Source organism: Ctenopharyngodon idella, chromosome 17, assembly GCF_019924925.1.
Source record: "Ctenopharyngodon idella isolate HZGC_01 chromosome 17, HZGC01, whole genome shotgun sequence".
Lineage (NCBI taxonomy): Eukaryota > Metazoa > Chordata > Actinopteri > Cypriniformes > Xenocyprididae > Ctenopharyngodon > Ctenopharyngodon idella.
The window spans coordinates 16,660,121-16,676,951 of record NC_067236.1 but is presented as its reverse complement, the minus strand read 5'-3'; the positions used below and the strand labels follow the sequence as shown (position 1 = coordinate 16,676,951).

The following is a 16,831-nucleotide window of genomic DNA, read 5'->3' as shown; positions in this document are numbered from 1 at the left end:
GAGAAAGTCGATTGGCTCCTTGGAGAGGCTGAGCTCATGGATAATGCATTACTCTCAGATGATGCGTGTCATATGGTCAAACATTGGTAATGAGCAGAACAACACATCACCTTAACATAAGGAACAACACATGCTTAATTTCTCCCCCTCACTCTCTCTCTCCATCATCCATTATCACCTCTCGCTGGAAGACTCAGATTTACCAACTGTGCCTTCTAATAAAATCGAGTGTACATCATTATATGATCATTTTAGTATAGAATATTGTCACTGTACAAAAATACAATCAAATAAAAGAAGCTAAAAGAAGGTCCTTGTGAAGCACCTAACACAGATTTGGGGTAAACTTCCAATTACTTAAAACAATAATAAGTACTGTTAAAAAATACCATTATTTATACCTTACTGTATCCACCTTATTTTTCAGGTAAGAGCGGGTGCAGCCATTTGTAAATTTAATGTGTCTGGCTTCCAGTGTCATTCGCTTTCAGTTATTTTTAGCTGTACAGCTCATTATACTGTTAAGTATTGCAAACTGGTATTTCTTACCATATTATTTGAATGTATTTTCTTAATTATAAACACGCTGGTTTGTAGCACAAACAGTTTTACAGTTTACTGCACTTATATTCTTGATATTCTTCTCGTTATTTCCCTAATAAATGGGAAGTCTCGCACATTCACAGAAAACACCTTACTTCCGCATTGAAAAATAAAGTTGATATACTGAAAGACAATTTTATAAACTACAATTTTCTTTTTATTTCATTAAAAAAAATTATTTTAGCAAATAAACCTGAGCCAGCTGTTCACTAGCTAAGAGGTTGGGCCAAACACACGCTAAAAAATTACTGACGAAACAAATTTACACAGTAAAATGCTGTTTTGCGTTGAAACGGTGATATATCATAAAACAATGCATTCTGGGTAATATTTGTCATTTTAAGAAAAGAGGCCTATAGGCTACTTTCTCAAAAATGACAAATAATATTACCCAGAATGCATTGTAATGTACAGAAGTACTATACTGTAAAAACAATGCATTCTGGGTAATATTTGACATTAACAACTAATAATATTACCCAGAATGCATTGTTTTTATGCTATATTACTGTTTCAATAGAAAATGGTATTTTACTGTGTAAATTTGTTTTGGTTTTTTTTTGTTTTTTTTTAATTTGTCAGTAATTAAACAACAAAAATCACTTATATTATTTTTATAAACGGATTAATCAGATAAACAATTCAATGGTACAGGGCTTCTTGTTAATTATATGATTATATATCATTACTTTATTATATATTTTGGTAACACTTTGGTAGGGGGACCCATATTCACTATTAACTACGACTTTTGCCTCAGTAAACTTTTAATGTACTGCTTATTAATAGTTAGTAAGGTAGTTGTTAAGTTTCGGTATGGGGTAGGATTTAGGGATGTAGAATATGGTCATGAATAAGGCATTAATATGTGCTTTATAAGTACTAATAAACAGCCAATATGCAAGCTAATAAGCAAAGTGAGAATTGTTCCCCATACTAAAGTGTTACCTATATATTTTTTTTATTCAATTGTATTTATTCAAGTCAACTCATGGACCGGTTTGAGAACCACTGCTTTATATAAATAATACAAAATGCTTGTATGACCCTGGGCTATAAATATAACGTCTATAAATGAGTATTGACCATGTTTTATGAACAGTCCGCCTATGATTATCTCTGATTCATCTATTGTACGACCTGTATTATTGTGGTGGTTATAATTACATTTTAAGGTTAAAAAATATGGCCGATTTTGGTAGTTAAAGTAGGTATATTAACATTATATCACTGAATGAAATCTACACTCTAAAAAATGCTTGGTTAAACACAACCCAAGTTGGGTTGAAAGTGGACAAACCAAGAAATTGGGTTGTTTTAACCCAATGTTATTAAACATATTAATAAATGTTAATTTCCAACATACTTTGGGTTCATTTTAAGCAATAGTTGGGTTACATAAAAAATACACAGCACACTGGGCAAACATTTAACCCAACTGCTGGGTTAAAACAACCCAATCACTGGGATTGTATATTTTCAACCCAACTTGGGTTGTTTTTAACCCAGCATTTTTTAGAGAGTATGGTTATAAGTTGTAAAATATCAGGCATCCTTTAAAACTGGAAACATCGTCACAGTATTTTTTACATCGAATTTCTGGCAACAGCTGCCAGGGCTTTTTTACCGTAAATTTAACTGGATATTTTTTTATAGTGTAATTGTGGGTTTTCTAGATAAAGAAAAACTGAATCACATGTGATGATTCTTAGAAGCTTTCTTTATGTAGCAGCAGAGGTGAAAGTGGAATCAGTCAGGCCTACTAACACAGATTCCATTCAATAACAACAATACCTGTTGCCACTGTACACCAGCCAGATGTCCTGCTTTCTGTGCATGTCCACACCAGTGTTCAGCAAAAGACCACATGGTTTTATCCTGTTTCACTGATGTTTTTGAACTAACGCTGCTTTGAAGAACTGCGCTGTCATTTTTTATGACGCAGGCCATATTACAAACTATAATAACACGTATTTATATTTTGCGTGGCAGCTCCGAGCAGACCTCTATGCATTTTCCAAATGTCAGTATTGCATTGTAATTATGGAAGCAAATCTTCTGGGAGAATAATTATAAGCATCCCGTACACTGTTTTTTTTTTTTCGTTCTCATTTTTCATTTCAGCGCCAAAAAAAAGCTTGTAAACAAACCGCAAAGCACCACGAGAGGTCGAGCAGTTTGAGTGCATCGCCATTCACCTGTACTGCTAAGCTAAATCAAGCATGGGGCATTTCAAAGACTAATTGCCAGGTACATCTCAGCAGAAAGAAGTGTTTATGGGTAATCATCAGCAGGTGGGGTGCTTAATATGGTGGATGGGTGGCCAAAAAAACATCTCCGTTTTACTAAGCCATGGAAAATGACCCAAATAAATGCTGTACACTCTGAGCAAAACCTGGAAACCTTGCAGCTAAATGAGTCCCTAGTTTTCCCTTTGACTATTGGACATCAATTGAATCCGATCTGTAATTTTTGATTTTGAAGCCATACCAGCTTTTGATTTGTCCAAATTTCAGTATGACGCCATTTGTTCAATACATTTTTTGTGATGAATGTCTACACCTAGCATTTTCTTATTCATTTAACATTGTTGAACTCAATCCCCTTTTCTGCAAATAAATGCAGATATTGTTGCTTACAGCCGTGACCTGATATAGCTCCGCCCCTAATCAACGAGATTACCGCTTGAGTCAATTTGAACAGTGCATTATTTGATCCCGAGTCAGAAATAGACATATTAGTAAGTGCATTAACAAAATCAGACATTAACCATTGCATTTGCCGTACAGTAAGTAAGGTATCATGTCCTCCTTCAAGACAAATTTCATTCAAGTAGAGTGAGCATAACCCTAATTAGTAATTATATACTTATTTTCACTATATTATGTCAGGGTAATATCCTTGTTATCGTCCAAACAGCCTAAGGCTTTTCCTTACGTGCTTATCGGAAGAAAGAGTCAAAGTGTATTGTGATTCCAGTGAGGGAAGAATAAGGATAATCCTAATTGATTTTCATTAAGTGCACTGCTGTAGAGCCCATGACTGGCCTACTTTCTCGACATTCGAATTAATCCCTTATCCCCGTTTTTATAGGAGGGAAAAAAAATCCTAAGGACTGTCTCAGTAGCGATTTATGTGTTCAGCAATTTGATCAAAAAAAAGAGGATGAACACTAATTGTCTATTGTTTTTATGATTATTCATTCTCCGTATCTCTGTCATCCATTTTTTGCTATTGAAGTGTTCATAACACACAGAATAATATGTCGTGGCATAATTTGAACGGCCTCTTGGTGCTTGATGATGCTCATGTGAACAGTACTTCTTTAGCAGACTCTCATATACTGTTACAAAAATATGGCTACAAATAATTCTAAAGGGCAATAGTGTTGTTTAACCAGCAAGTAACCAATAAATTCTTTCTTAATGTGCGCAATACAGAACTTTTTGAATACAATCAAGTGAGCAACTGAACCTGTGACCCTCAGTGATTAAAATGTACACTCTAAAATATGCTGGGTTAAATATGCGTTTGGGTTGTTTTGACCCAGTGGCTGGGTTAAATAGTTGACCAACATGCTGGGCAGTGTTATTTGCTTAAAATGAACCCAAAATATGTTGGAAATTAAAAATAAGACACATAATTACTAGAGGCAACAGCACACTCTAAAAAATGGGTTAAAAACAACCCTAACTCAACTATTCTTTATAAATTACTGTATTGCTTGCTTAAAATAAACCCAAAAATGTTGGAAATCATCATTTATTAATGTTTAATAAATGAACATTTATTAATAAGTTTAATTAATAATAATTGTGGTGTAATAAAAATTCTGTTGATTAAACTAATTGCCTTCTTTGTATTAACTCAAATTTTTAATTTCAATGAACTCAAAATTTTAAGGCAACCATCTAACTTACTTTAAGTTAAACCAACAATTCTTTTTTACAGTGTAGTAATTATATGTCTAATTTTTAATTTCCAACCTATTTTGGGTTCATTTTAAGCCAGCCATATAGTAATTTTAAACAATAGTTGTGTTAAATAAAACTGCCCAGCATGTTGGGCAAACATTTAACCCAACCGCTGGGTTAAAACGACCAAATCGCAACTTGGGTTGTTTTTAACCCAGCATTTCTTAGAGTGTAGACATAAAGAAAATGCTAAAAATTTTACCACTTAGATTTCCTAACAATTTTCCATATCATGTATATCAACAGATCAGACTATAAAATGTTTTTTTTTTTTTTTTTTTTTTTTATGTTTTAAGCAAATTTGCTTGTTAAATAGCAACAGCGTGTTTATTTTCATTTTATTTAGATGCACTAGCACTTGCATGAGCTGACAATTTCATCAAGGCTAACAACCCTTTCAAAAGGACCTCTCCCTTTAGTGTTTTTTTTTTTTTTTTTTTTCGGGGCCATTTCCAGCATTCGGGGTCTTTTTTTTTTTTTTCTTCGCAGAGTGGGAAACATGGAAATAAAACAACAAAAATAAGCCCCCCTGACAAACTGGACGAGTTCAGTGAAGTTGCAGGAGGACTGGAGTGGAGAGGAAGCAGATAGGATTGTTTGCTGAAAAGGCTGCCTCAGTTCAGTGCACTGGTGTCTGAAGACCTCTATTCATTCTGAAGGCCAGAGGGGCCGTGGCAGTCTGGGTAGGGTCCCGCAGGCACTGAGGCACGGGGCCAGGCCTGGTCCTCTCCGCACTGCCAACTCGCCTCAAACCCTGACCTAACGGCCAGACGCGACAGGAGGGAGCAGGAGAGCGAGAGCAATTTAGTCTCAGTGGCTACTCATTCATTCAAAAGCTTATCACAGGCAGGGCTCACGATTGTGTAATTACGTGTTAAGTTTAAGACCTCGGCAGTGAATTTTAAGGGGAAAAAATGCAGCAGAGAAATGAATAAATACATATGGACACTGTGGAGTAAGCAACTGGTTGAAAGATTGGATTGTTTTTGAAGGTTGCACAAATTAAAAGTGTTTTGTGTGCCTTGAGACAAACAGAAAAAGAGAATTCGTTTTTTTACAGTGGATATGAGGGGAAAAAAGAATGGAATATATAATAATCAAATAAAAGTAATGCCATTTGAAAATGACTTTTAAGAGTTTAGCTGCTGTTTCTTAAGCTATGGACACAAACTGAGATTTATGATCTATAGATTTGTTTAATACCCATATAGAAAGTGCATCGTTTACGAGAGCATATGTTTTTTTATCCGCATTTACTACTATAGTAGGTGATTTTTAATATACAAATGGCCAATTTAATAAAGATCTCTTTCTTTTGATCCTACTATCACTTTTTTTGCTGTCGAAAGTGACCTTTCAACCTAGAGCGTGTTTGCTTTAAGGCTTCATGAAACAGCACTGATTGTTAGTGTTTACCATGCAGGGACAGTTCTGGTAAACAGTAGGTATAATCGTGTGGAATTAAGCCGGTATCTGATAGCGCAGACTGGGGTTCATCAGTCCCACAAGAGTCCTAAACTTACTTCTGTCACATTCGAGGGAATATCTCATGTTATATTGCTCGCTTGGCAGATTTTAGAGCCATTATATTCCGTTACCTCACATCTTCTCATCAGCCTGTTCTTTTGTTTTCCCTCCTTATTTTTCAGGTAATGGTTACATGTCGTAACATCATTTCCATGTCCCAATACCATATTCGATTCCCAGCTCTGACAGTCTTGTAAATGAATCCAGCATGTCACATTGTCACATCGAGAGCCTCCCATTTTCGCAGAGTACCAGGGGTCTCTTAAACACTGCCCACTCTTAGTGCCACATCCTTTTTCCTGAAGACCTCCAAGACCCCTTCAAGCATAAGAGCTTTTAGCTAGCCTGCGCTAATGTGTAGAATAATAGCTACTCCCTGAATCTTGATGGCCCCTGGAAGCTGACTGAATTTGTGCACAACAGCATCTACAGTGCAGTAATATTCCCCTTTTTATATCTATTCTTGTGTGCTGCCACCCCTAATCTAGTCTTATTACATCTCTCTCCTTCTATTCTCTTTGCCTCATATGGCCTTTCAATTTTAGCGTGATTAGTAAGGTGGAGGATATTATCTGTTCTGCTCAGAGACGTGACAGAATATTATGAAACAAGACTAATACTACAATTATGCAGTGCTTTACAGCTAGACAAAGAAACTAATTTTTTTTTTTTTTTTTTTGCCATATCAGCACATTTAGACTTTAGTAAGCAGTACGGTAATGCAAAATGTGCTGCAGACTACATACAGTTATGACAATACTCAAGGACTTTTGTTTGTTTGTGCTTTAACATTCATTTCTCTTGTGGGGTCTCGCGTTAGGGTTCAGGTAGCGGGTCATAGATCAGCATGAAAGGGCAACGTCAGTGTCCACACAGCATTAGATCCTGTTTATCTGTTGGCAGTCTATCCCACTGATCCTCTCTTTACCACTAGCCCCCAGGACATCTGTAATCCACAGAAGTGACATATGAAGCCCAGTTGATTTCTTTTTTTGCCTTGTTTGTTGATATTGCATCTGAATTGCTAATTTATTTGGGCCATCAACTTTGGTCCTTTGAATAAACGTATGCTCTAACTGCAGGATGGATTAAAGTTATACAAACCCTCTCTCAGTCAGTTATGCAAACCGCAGCAGCTTACTATGAATAACTGATACATCTTGGAAACACAACAACCAGAATTTATCCTGGGCAAAACACATTAAATAAAATAAAAATCCATCTCTGTGTCACCTGTGTTTCAGGATGGCCTTTTGACAAAACTGCCCAGAGAAGTGCCATGTTGCCACAAAAAAAATAAATAAATAAATAAATAAATAAATAAATAAAAGTTGAGGTGCTCATAAACATTAGTTGTGTAATACAATTGAAATACACCTCTCATAAAAAAAAAAAAAAAAAAAAAAAAAAAAAAAGTGATGGAAAGCCATTGTGGGGCTAAACTAATTTCTGAAATCTATAAAAGCAAAGACCTACTTGGCCTACTGTTTATAATTAGCCCACATTAATAATAATAGCTCCCATGTAGCAATAATTACATAAACAAATAAAGTCTCAAATCCCACTCAGTTTTACATTACTAAGATAACTCGAACTCTATTAAGCCTACTAGACAGATCCACGGTGTGAATTGGGGGGTGGGGGCGTATTGAGGAAGTGAAAACAAAAGGTTTGTACATATGAGTGTTTTTATACGTTTCCGCAGCGTTTTTTAAGTAATGTATCGTTAACCACGAAAATATGATTACAAAAAGTGCGCTAAATGTAAACGCTAGCGAAATGAAATCGCTATTAGGTGAAGCTGTCGCCATAGCAACAACTGTTGATCGGTGTCAGTATCGGAGTTAACGTTGGTCGTGTTGTTATTATTATTTTTTACATAACAAATATATCACAATAATCGTTAGTATTTCATTTAAAATATCTTTAAAATATTAGCCGGTTAGCTATCTGCGCTAGGGGCGTCAAAAGACAATTCGGAATGTGCGAGACAAACTTCAACCGACTGAGCTCAGAACATTTCTGACAGAAATGGCTTTAAAAATGTCACTCCCCTGAAAGTCATTAAATAATTCTCTCAGTGGACAGATGTAGTCTGTACATAGAGTGAAGTCTAACTATAGCTGCCTAACTGTAGCTGTTCAGGAGAATGAATGCTGAAACTCTGACAACAGAAAGCAAAAGAAGTTGCAGTACTATCGGAATTTACCTCGTGTTCCCTCTCAAATACATAATAATATGCGCTAGTAATATAAATTAAAATTAGTTATATGTGTCGAATATCTTTAAATCCTTCTTTCCTCGTAATCTTTAGGGGCTGAGTGGGAAAAAAAAGGACTGTGGAAGAGCAGGTGAGCACATTGTCTTTTCAAATAGACGGCGTCGAGATACCGGTGTAATCTTTTTGTTGAGGTAAAGTTTTGTTTATTTTTTGCAGTCTCTTTGTTAAAGTAGGCCTGTTCTTTTTCTATCTACAGTTAAAAGCAACAATTGTCCGACTTGGCAATGGTATTGACAACTACTGAATTGTCGCGGAAAATGAAATCAATCAGTTTCCGCAGACATCTAATTATATATTATGATATTCGATATTATATTTAGGTGCTTAATCTTTATCCCTCACGAAATACAAGCGAGTCTAAGACATTAGTGACTGAGTGTCCAGCAGAAAGGTGACAGAGAGATCAGAGGTGGCGGTGTTAATAAACAGGTTTCCTCTACACCTAAGAGGCGTTTTCCTTCTCCAAACACTATTGCTTTAATGTTGTCATGTATTTTTCCACTAAGCTCGCACTCCGAGCGTGCCTTTGGGGAAAGATGCTAACAAAATAAGTTGGAACACCTGTTTTGGAAAAGAAATTCACTGCATAAAAAAATCTTGCCTTCCCAGTCGTTTATTCACTCACAATAACATTTGCTTGCGACATGGAAACTGACTGAACAACACGCCTTTCCTTTTGTCCTCGTTTAAGGAAAAGAAAAGGGCTTGTTGCTGTGAAAGTGAATTCTATTCTAAACTTGAAGAAAAGTTTTTTATTATTATTATTTTTTTTAGTTATGAATAAAAAAAACACTTCATACAGTCACTGTTTTTGTACGTGTTGAAGGAGGAACACTGTCGGAAAAAAAGACACTCACCATCAGGTAAAAATCTCGAGGGATGCATGTTATTAAAAATATGTATCACTGTAACCACGCTCATATGTAGATAATAATCGAAAATAATAATAACAATATGTTTAATATTAAATGTAGTAATAATAATAATAAACTGAGGTTGACAAAGTTTTGTTTTGAATGCATTTGCAGATTGACTTTTCTAACCCAAATTTATGAAAGAATTTTGATCAACACTGTTACAGTAAATAATCTCATTAATAGGTCAAACAGCTGCGCTGTTGTCATTTGCTCTGACAGCACAAACATGCTTTGGAATGAATGAGACCTCTGAAATGTGCTTTGGAGGATTTTTCAAATTGCGTTTTTTTTTTTTTTTAGAATGCCACAATTAAATATGCCTGGTATCACATAAACTACTTGATTTATTTTACTAATATACAACATTTTTTTGTATCAATAAAGATATTTTAATCATTACTCACGACAATGTGCAGGGTCACATCACATTTCGTTCAAATGAGCTGCTATAAGAACCCAAGAGGCAGTGGCTTTAAATGAAAAGGGGAAAAACTTTTAAATTCACTGAGGAAAATGAGTAATATATGCGACGTTCTGAATACACTTTTTAATTTCAACAATGAGCAGGAACAGCGACTACAGAAAAGTAGGTTAAGGCTTTGAGAAATCTGCTTACATGCTGAAGCACCTGATAGGATGGTGAGAAATCAACATTTGATTGGCTAATGGCTCTCTAAATAATGTGTCCAAATAATCCTGCTTTTTTTTTTCTTCTTCTTCTTCAATAACGCGGAACTTTATTTTAGCGTGGTACTTCAAATTTATAAGCAAGACAGATATAAATGCAAATTAATGTGCTGCACATTCAAAGTCTGTGCAGTTTTTCTGTGCATAAATCAAACCTAAAGAAAAAGGATAGACAACACTATTCTATTCTATTCTGTTCTAAACAGATACTGTTTTGCAGCTATGAGTCAAATGTTCATTAAGATAAGGACAGAATGCATTTTATCCATTTGGTTATGTTTTAAACTTCACTGATTGATCATAAAAGCACGCGTAATGGATATGTGCCACATTTTACAAACAGGATCTCTCATGCGTTTTGGGATAATCTTACGGATTCATCTATGCAAGAAGTCGTCTATAACAATTAGTAAGAACGTGTCAAAGCTTCAGCATATTCCTTCATCTGTTGACTGTGGAGGCTAGGAGGAGGGATCTAAAGTAAGAGCAAGGTCTTAAGTAGAAAGAAGCCCATAGCTCAAAGACAACCTTGGCAAGCGAAACTATTTTCACGAACCCAGGCACGCACGAGGTCGAGGCTGCGGTCACTTCTCGGGGCCTGCATACCACATTTCATGAATGTTGTGAGTTGTGTCTTATTTTTAAACATGGTGATGAAATATAGTATTCGTATTTATGAATTACATGATGAAAAAAACAAAAAAAAAAAAAAAAAAACGATAATGAACTGTATTCACTCTTCTGGATAAAAAATAAGTTGCATTGCAAGTGCGCTTAATAGTACACATTAGTGCGATTTATATTTCAAATGCATCATGCTGAGCGTGCATCTAAGTATACATTTCAGTCAGCACATACAACTTTTGTTCATAATGTAAAGAATGACTTAAACAAAATCCACACAGAGAACACATATTGTTTAAAAAGTGCGTATCCTTACAGATATCCCACAAAGGTTCCCGTATCATTCGTTTTTGCTTGAGCGGAGTCTTCAACTTCACTTGTTTTGTATTCCTCTAAATCCAGCGGACTGCTCTTATTGGTAGGTGCGAGCGTTACATCACTGTGATTATGACGCGCCGTCTTCCTGCTTCCTTCAGCCGCGTCTTAAAGTGAATCTTGTTGGTTCGAGCGCGCGCTCTCAGCCTCCTCCTGGCCGCGTGCGCTGAGACATACAGTTTTCATGCAGAGAGAGGAGCGGCGCACAAGAGCTCTTTCTCTATCTCACTCTCTTCGCTCTCGCTTGTCCCGAGAAATTACAATATTCATCACGGGGCGAACAACCCTCTGTATTCTCTGTTACACTGTCGCGAAGAAGCTCAATTCGCTCTCATCTTCAGAGTAAGTAACCTTGTCATTTGCGCTCGCGCTGAGTTTTGTTCTACTGCTGGTGACTTTTCGTGTGATGCGCTGTCTCGCTTTATCCTTCACGCTCTTCGGTTGTTATTATTTTAACTTTATCCTAAATTCGTATCATTTTGGAGGGATTGCATCCCTGTGTTTTCCGTGAAGTAAGTATAAATACGTTCTTGTAGAATTGCTTGTAGACTTTTTGGAGAGGCGACGCGAGACATTTGCGTTCAGTTCTGAACTTGCCGTTTATTCTTCGTTATAGGACAGTCTTGGTCTTGTGAGGTTTATGTCGTTTTTACATTTTCAGTAGCTTTATTATTTCCATTTGCTTTTTGTCAGTCGTCTGTTGTTTTTCTGCCAATAACAATTTTCTTTGTCATTTGCATAGATGCGCTCGCTGTATTTACGTTATCTCGTACAAATAGAAAAAGGGGTTTCCAGCCTGATGTCATAGGAGAATCTTTTAAGTTTATCAAATAACTCATTACTTTCTAGCCGTTTAGAAAGCCTCGCTATACTGCTTTAAAGAGCCGAGAGACGACAACAGTGGACTGAAGAACCTATAATGTAACTTTTTTTTAATCTCCAAATAGCCAAACTGACAACTACACAAATGGTTCTTGATAAGAAGGTGTTTTTTTGTCTCCTGAAACTAACTAAGGTGCTACAAAGAACCATCGATGAACCTTAATTTTTAAGAGCGTAAGCTTATACTGAGCCTCTGACTTTTACTGCCACTCCAGCTTGACGCGTTACTTCATCATCATCATCGTTTTCTGACGTGAAAGCCAGATACATCAAAGCTTTGCTTCAGTTTACGGTTACATCAAAATCATTTGTTTAGGAAAGAGCTCCCGACGTATATAGAGCCGTAAAGTCTGTTTTAGATGTTTAGTGTCAAAATGAACTATTTATATAATATTTTAGGTTTGAAGTGTAGTACATTAGCACTGTACATATAAAGGCAGAATTTTCAACCATGGTTCTGAGGAGAAAATATATAAAACGTTAACTATGAACTAATGTCAAACTTTCTAATTTTTAACAATATATAATGTTAGTGAATGTTTCTGCTAAAAAGTTCTTTTAAAGTGTTACTTATCATATCTAGCCTTTTTAGGGCTCTCTGTGTTGGCTGAGAGAATGAGTTGGGGTCTTTAATGGTTCAAAACTGCGATTTCCGAGAACTCACATAGCCTACATTTCTTGGCTAACACAGCAACTGCGTTTTCCGAATCGTGCGTTTACATAAATATGTACTTGAATGAGTTTTGTTTTCGAAAACAACTTTTTTTGGTTTTAAGTTGAACAGCTGTAAATATTTGGGGAGGTGCGCATAGGACGCAATGGCCGTATGAGGTGAAAGACATCTAAAACGATCAGATTTTGTTGCCTTCTTGTCTGGACTTGTCAGATGTCTATATTTAGTGACAGCAGAAGCAGTGTATCCACTCTATTTCATATCTTAAATGTAAACTTCTGACTATGTTAATGGTGCGTCTTGAAGAACAGTTAATTTAAGTTAATTATTTGCAAACGACTAGTTGTCAAACGGCCGTTCTGCTTAATATGAAGACAATATCACATTATATTATTACAGTGATTTTTTTTTTCTTTATAACATTTTTATTTGTTTGTTTAGAGGAAGTAGTTGCGTTATTAAATATCTGTTAAGCGCTTTAGTCCTACTCAGTGCGAGATGAAGTAGTCTATTTACAGTGCGTTACATTCATAATGAGCAAAGCTACATATGTGCTTTTTTATTATGCACGGAGAACTTTTTATCAACTGATTTTGAGCGTCATGAATAGGATAATGTTGGGCGATCTTAAATCACCGTCACCAGACTTGTAAAACGTACAATTAGCCTTTATTACACTGCGTTATCCACAAAAAGGATTTGCTTAAATTCATTTGATCTGGAAACCCAGAATTTAATTAATGTGGTGTATTATACTTGTATTTTTGTTCTCATTTAGATAGGGGGATATAAGTGTCTGCTAATCTTCAAAAGATAATATTAATGGCTAAGTGTCTTTGCAAATATCAACTGTAACTGTTTTACTAAGGGGGGAAAAACAAGGGTACCTCAAAACTTACCAAAGTGAACAAAGCCTGCAAGTAGTCTATGTGGGCACAATAGTGGCAGGACATGTCTGGCTAAACACAGCAGTATGATTTGTATCTTGTTCTTACATGAGAATTATACTGTTTTTTGGCATGCAGCTTTACACAGATTTAAGTATAACTACTTTTTTTTTTTTTTTTTTGAGAGAGAGAGACTATTAAAATAATTTTCAAATGACAACTTTGTAACTGATCCTTAATTTATATATTTTTTTGCTGTTAACCTCTTTTGTCAATTTATATTGAATGTACTGTAGACCGACTTCAAGCATTTTTAATACATTGTGTGTTGTTCTTTAAGACATTAGACTGTTTCAGACTGCATGTAGAATTGGGCACAAGAAACTTTGAGACATATAAAGAAAATTATTCATCAGTCCTTTCTTGTTGGCTAGGTTCCCAGGGTTCTCGAGCTGTGCCCAGCTGACAGGCTTTCAAAAATGGCACAATAACAGTTCCAGTGATGCCTGACCATGACAGCACATCCCTCTTAAGCAGACAAACCAAGAGAAGAAGAGTTGACATAGGAGTGAAGAGGACTGTTGGGCAAGCATCTGTGGTTTTTACCCGCACAAAAGCAACCTTTTTCAGTGCCATGAATCCCCACGGTTCCGAGCAAGATGTTGAGTGTTCAGTGGTGCAGCACGCAGACGGCGAGAAGTCCAACGTGCTTCGCAAGCTGTTGAAGAGGGCGAACTCTTACGAAGACGCTATGATGCCCTTTCCAGGGGCAACTATCATCTCCCAGCTCCTGAAAAACAATTTGACCAAAAATGGAGGCAGTGAGACTAATTTCCAGGGAAGTGGCCTCTCGAGCACCGGATCAGAGATCCAGCAGGAGGATGCTTGCAGCAACTCCTCGCGGGGCAGCCCTCAGGAGTGCCTTTCACCATTCAACAGGCCCTCCATGACCCAATTTGAAATGGAGAGGCTAACAGATGAGCATCTTAGGGCCAAACGAGCCCGGGTGGAAAACATCATCCGTGGGATGAGCCATTCTCCTAGCGTCACGCTCCGTGCAGGTGATAACGAGCGCGAGGGGGCAGCCCAGCCCCCGAGTCCTCGTGAGAACTACCGGGAAAACAAGCGCAAGCAGAAACTGCCACAGCAGCAGCAGCAGAGTTTCCAGCAACTCGTCTCCGCGCGCAAAGAGCAGAAGCACGAGGAACGCCGGCAACTGAAACTACAGCTGGAGGACATGCAGAAGCAGCTGCGGCAACTGCAAGAGAAGTTCTACCAGATCTATGACAGCACTGACTCTGAGAACGATGAAGATGGAAACATCTCTGAAGACAGCATGCGTTCTGATGGAATGGACAATCGTGCCCACGACTCCGTCCCAGATCGCTCTGACAACGAGATGTCCGACTTGGATCCAGGGCACTTCTTGGATCGAGCACGCGCACTTATTCGGGAGCACACCATGGTGACGGCGGGGGACAAACCCAAGCGTGATGGGTCACGAGGAAAGAGCCAGGGACCAACCTCCATGCATGCAGAGGGCAAACAGCTAGCAGAGACGCTAAAACAAGAGCTCAATACAGCAATGTCCCAGGTAGTGGACACCGTGGTGAAGGTCTTTGCTAAGCCACCACGCCCAGTTCCTCAGGTTTTCCCACCCCTGCAGATGCCCCCTGATCGTTTCGCAGTCAATGGAGAAAACCCAAACTTCCATACTGCCAACCAGCGCTTGCAATGTTTCGGTGATGTCATCATTCCTAATCCCCTGGACACTTTTGCTAGTATGCAGGTGCCCAACTCGAATGACCAAACAGAGGCCCTGCCTTTGGTAGTGAGAAAGAACTCTTCAGATCAGTCCGGGTCTCTTCCCACACCCGGGGGTCACCACCACCCTTCCCTGCACCCCTCACCCTTATCTTCCGCAATGGGCTTTAGTCCTCCCTCTTTCCGCCATCCTTTCCCCCTTCCTCTAATGGGCTACCCTTTCCAGAGCCCCTTAGGTGCCCCAACAGGGCCTTACCCAGGAAAAGACAGGTCTTCTCCCGAGTCTCTGGATTTGTCCAGAGAGACCACCAGCCTACGGACCAAGATGTCGTCCAACCACCTCAGCCACCATCGTTCCATCTCACCAACGCACCCAGGGAATGAAGGCTTGTCCTTGTCCCTCATCAAGTCAGAGTGCGGAGACCTTCAGGACATGTCCGACATCTCTCCATATTCAGGAAGTACAATATCCTTTCAAAAAAAGAGAAAAGCATATTTTGATTGTTGTATTTTTATTTGTTTAGATGAAAAAAAAGAATAATTGAGACATATGAATGACAGACAGATAAACTTAATTTCAATGAATCTCCATTAATTGGAGCATTCAAAACCAGTGTTCTTCTAGTAGCCTGAAGATTAAAAAGACCTCAGTGGATGGAGGCTTTTAAGTGTGCGCTATATGGAGAAGTGCTGAAAGGCCCCGCCGTGGCTAAGATACCTCCCATCTTCTCTGTTCTCACACTATCACAGGGAGACTCACAATAAAACCCCCTCTTTCATCACAGCGCATGCAAGACTTTGTACATAAATGCTCAAAGCAAATCATATTTCAAAGCCAGGAAGTAAAAGGACGAGTGGGATCCTTTGCATAGAGGCCCTAGAAAGTTGTGTTAGAAGGATGGTAAAAGATCTCTGTCAGTGGAGGAGCACTTCATTTAGGAGGATTTGAGCTCATTTAGCGTCAAGTGAAAGCAACAAAGGTAATAATGTCCCTGCAGTTGAGCTTCGAAATTTTAAAAATTAATTCTCCCTCATATTTGCTTTTATTTCATATAATATGTGATCTCATGAAACAACAAAGCCTATTTCTTAGGAACACCACCAGCTTGCTTTAGGTAAAGGTGCACTGATAGCTGTTGCCTGGCAGTAGGTCTTTTCTTTTTTATCCTGTTTCTCTGGTGTGAACAGGTGTTAGCTGCTTTTCTCTCAGCCCTTTCTCTCTTTTTAACCTTTTGCCAAATGCCTACTAGATCTTTTTGATTGAGGTAAAAATAAGCAAAACCAAATGTTTCATACAATTTGATATGAAGTATTTTTTTAAAATTAAACAGTAAATTTTAAAGTTCAAAATTAAGTTATTTAATTATTACATTTTAAATTAATTGGCAAAATAATTAATCCAGGCAGGGATGCACTCTTCAGCTCAAAGGGCGTCTATCATTTCTGTAAGTATACTTGCACACCTGCACAGTTGGGACCTGAACAACAACATCTCAATATTTGCAAAATAGGGTGTTTAATCAAATATGAATTTCTATTCAAATTCTAGAAGAAACAAGCAGCCAATTATCTTCAGCCATGGGCAGCATGATCTTCCTTGTCACGTGCTCTCTTTGCATCTCAAGAAAAATAGCCTT

The 16,831-nt window shown here is 37.7% G+C and overlaps 1 protein-coding gene across 5 annotated transcripts in view; it reads left to right on the top strand.

The window, feature by feature from the left end:
- Positions 1-8,233: 8,233 nt before the first annotated feature.
- Positions 8,234-16,831, top strand: part of prox1a (prospero homeobox 1a) — a 41,752-nt gene continuing 33,154 nt past the window's right edge. The window contains exons 1-2 of one of the 5 annotated variants that reach the window (XM_051868062.1): positions 8,234-8,455; positions 13,865-15,662. In XM_051868062.1, the coding sequence (XP_051724022.1) occupies positions 13,933-15,662 (1,730 nt within the window). In that variant the 5' untranslated portion in view covers positions 8,234-8,455; positions 13,865-13,932. The other 4 variants (XM_051868060.1, XM_051868059.1, XM_051868063.1 and 1 more) reach the window with 4 other exon arrangements.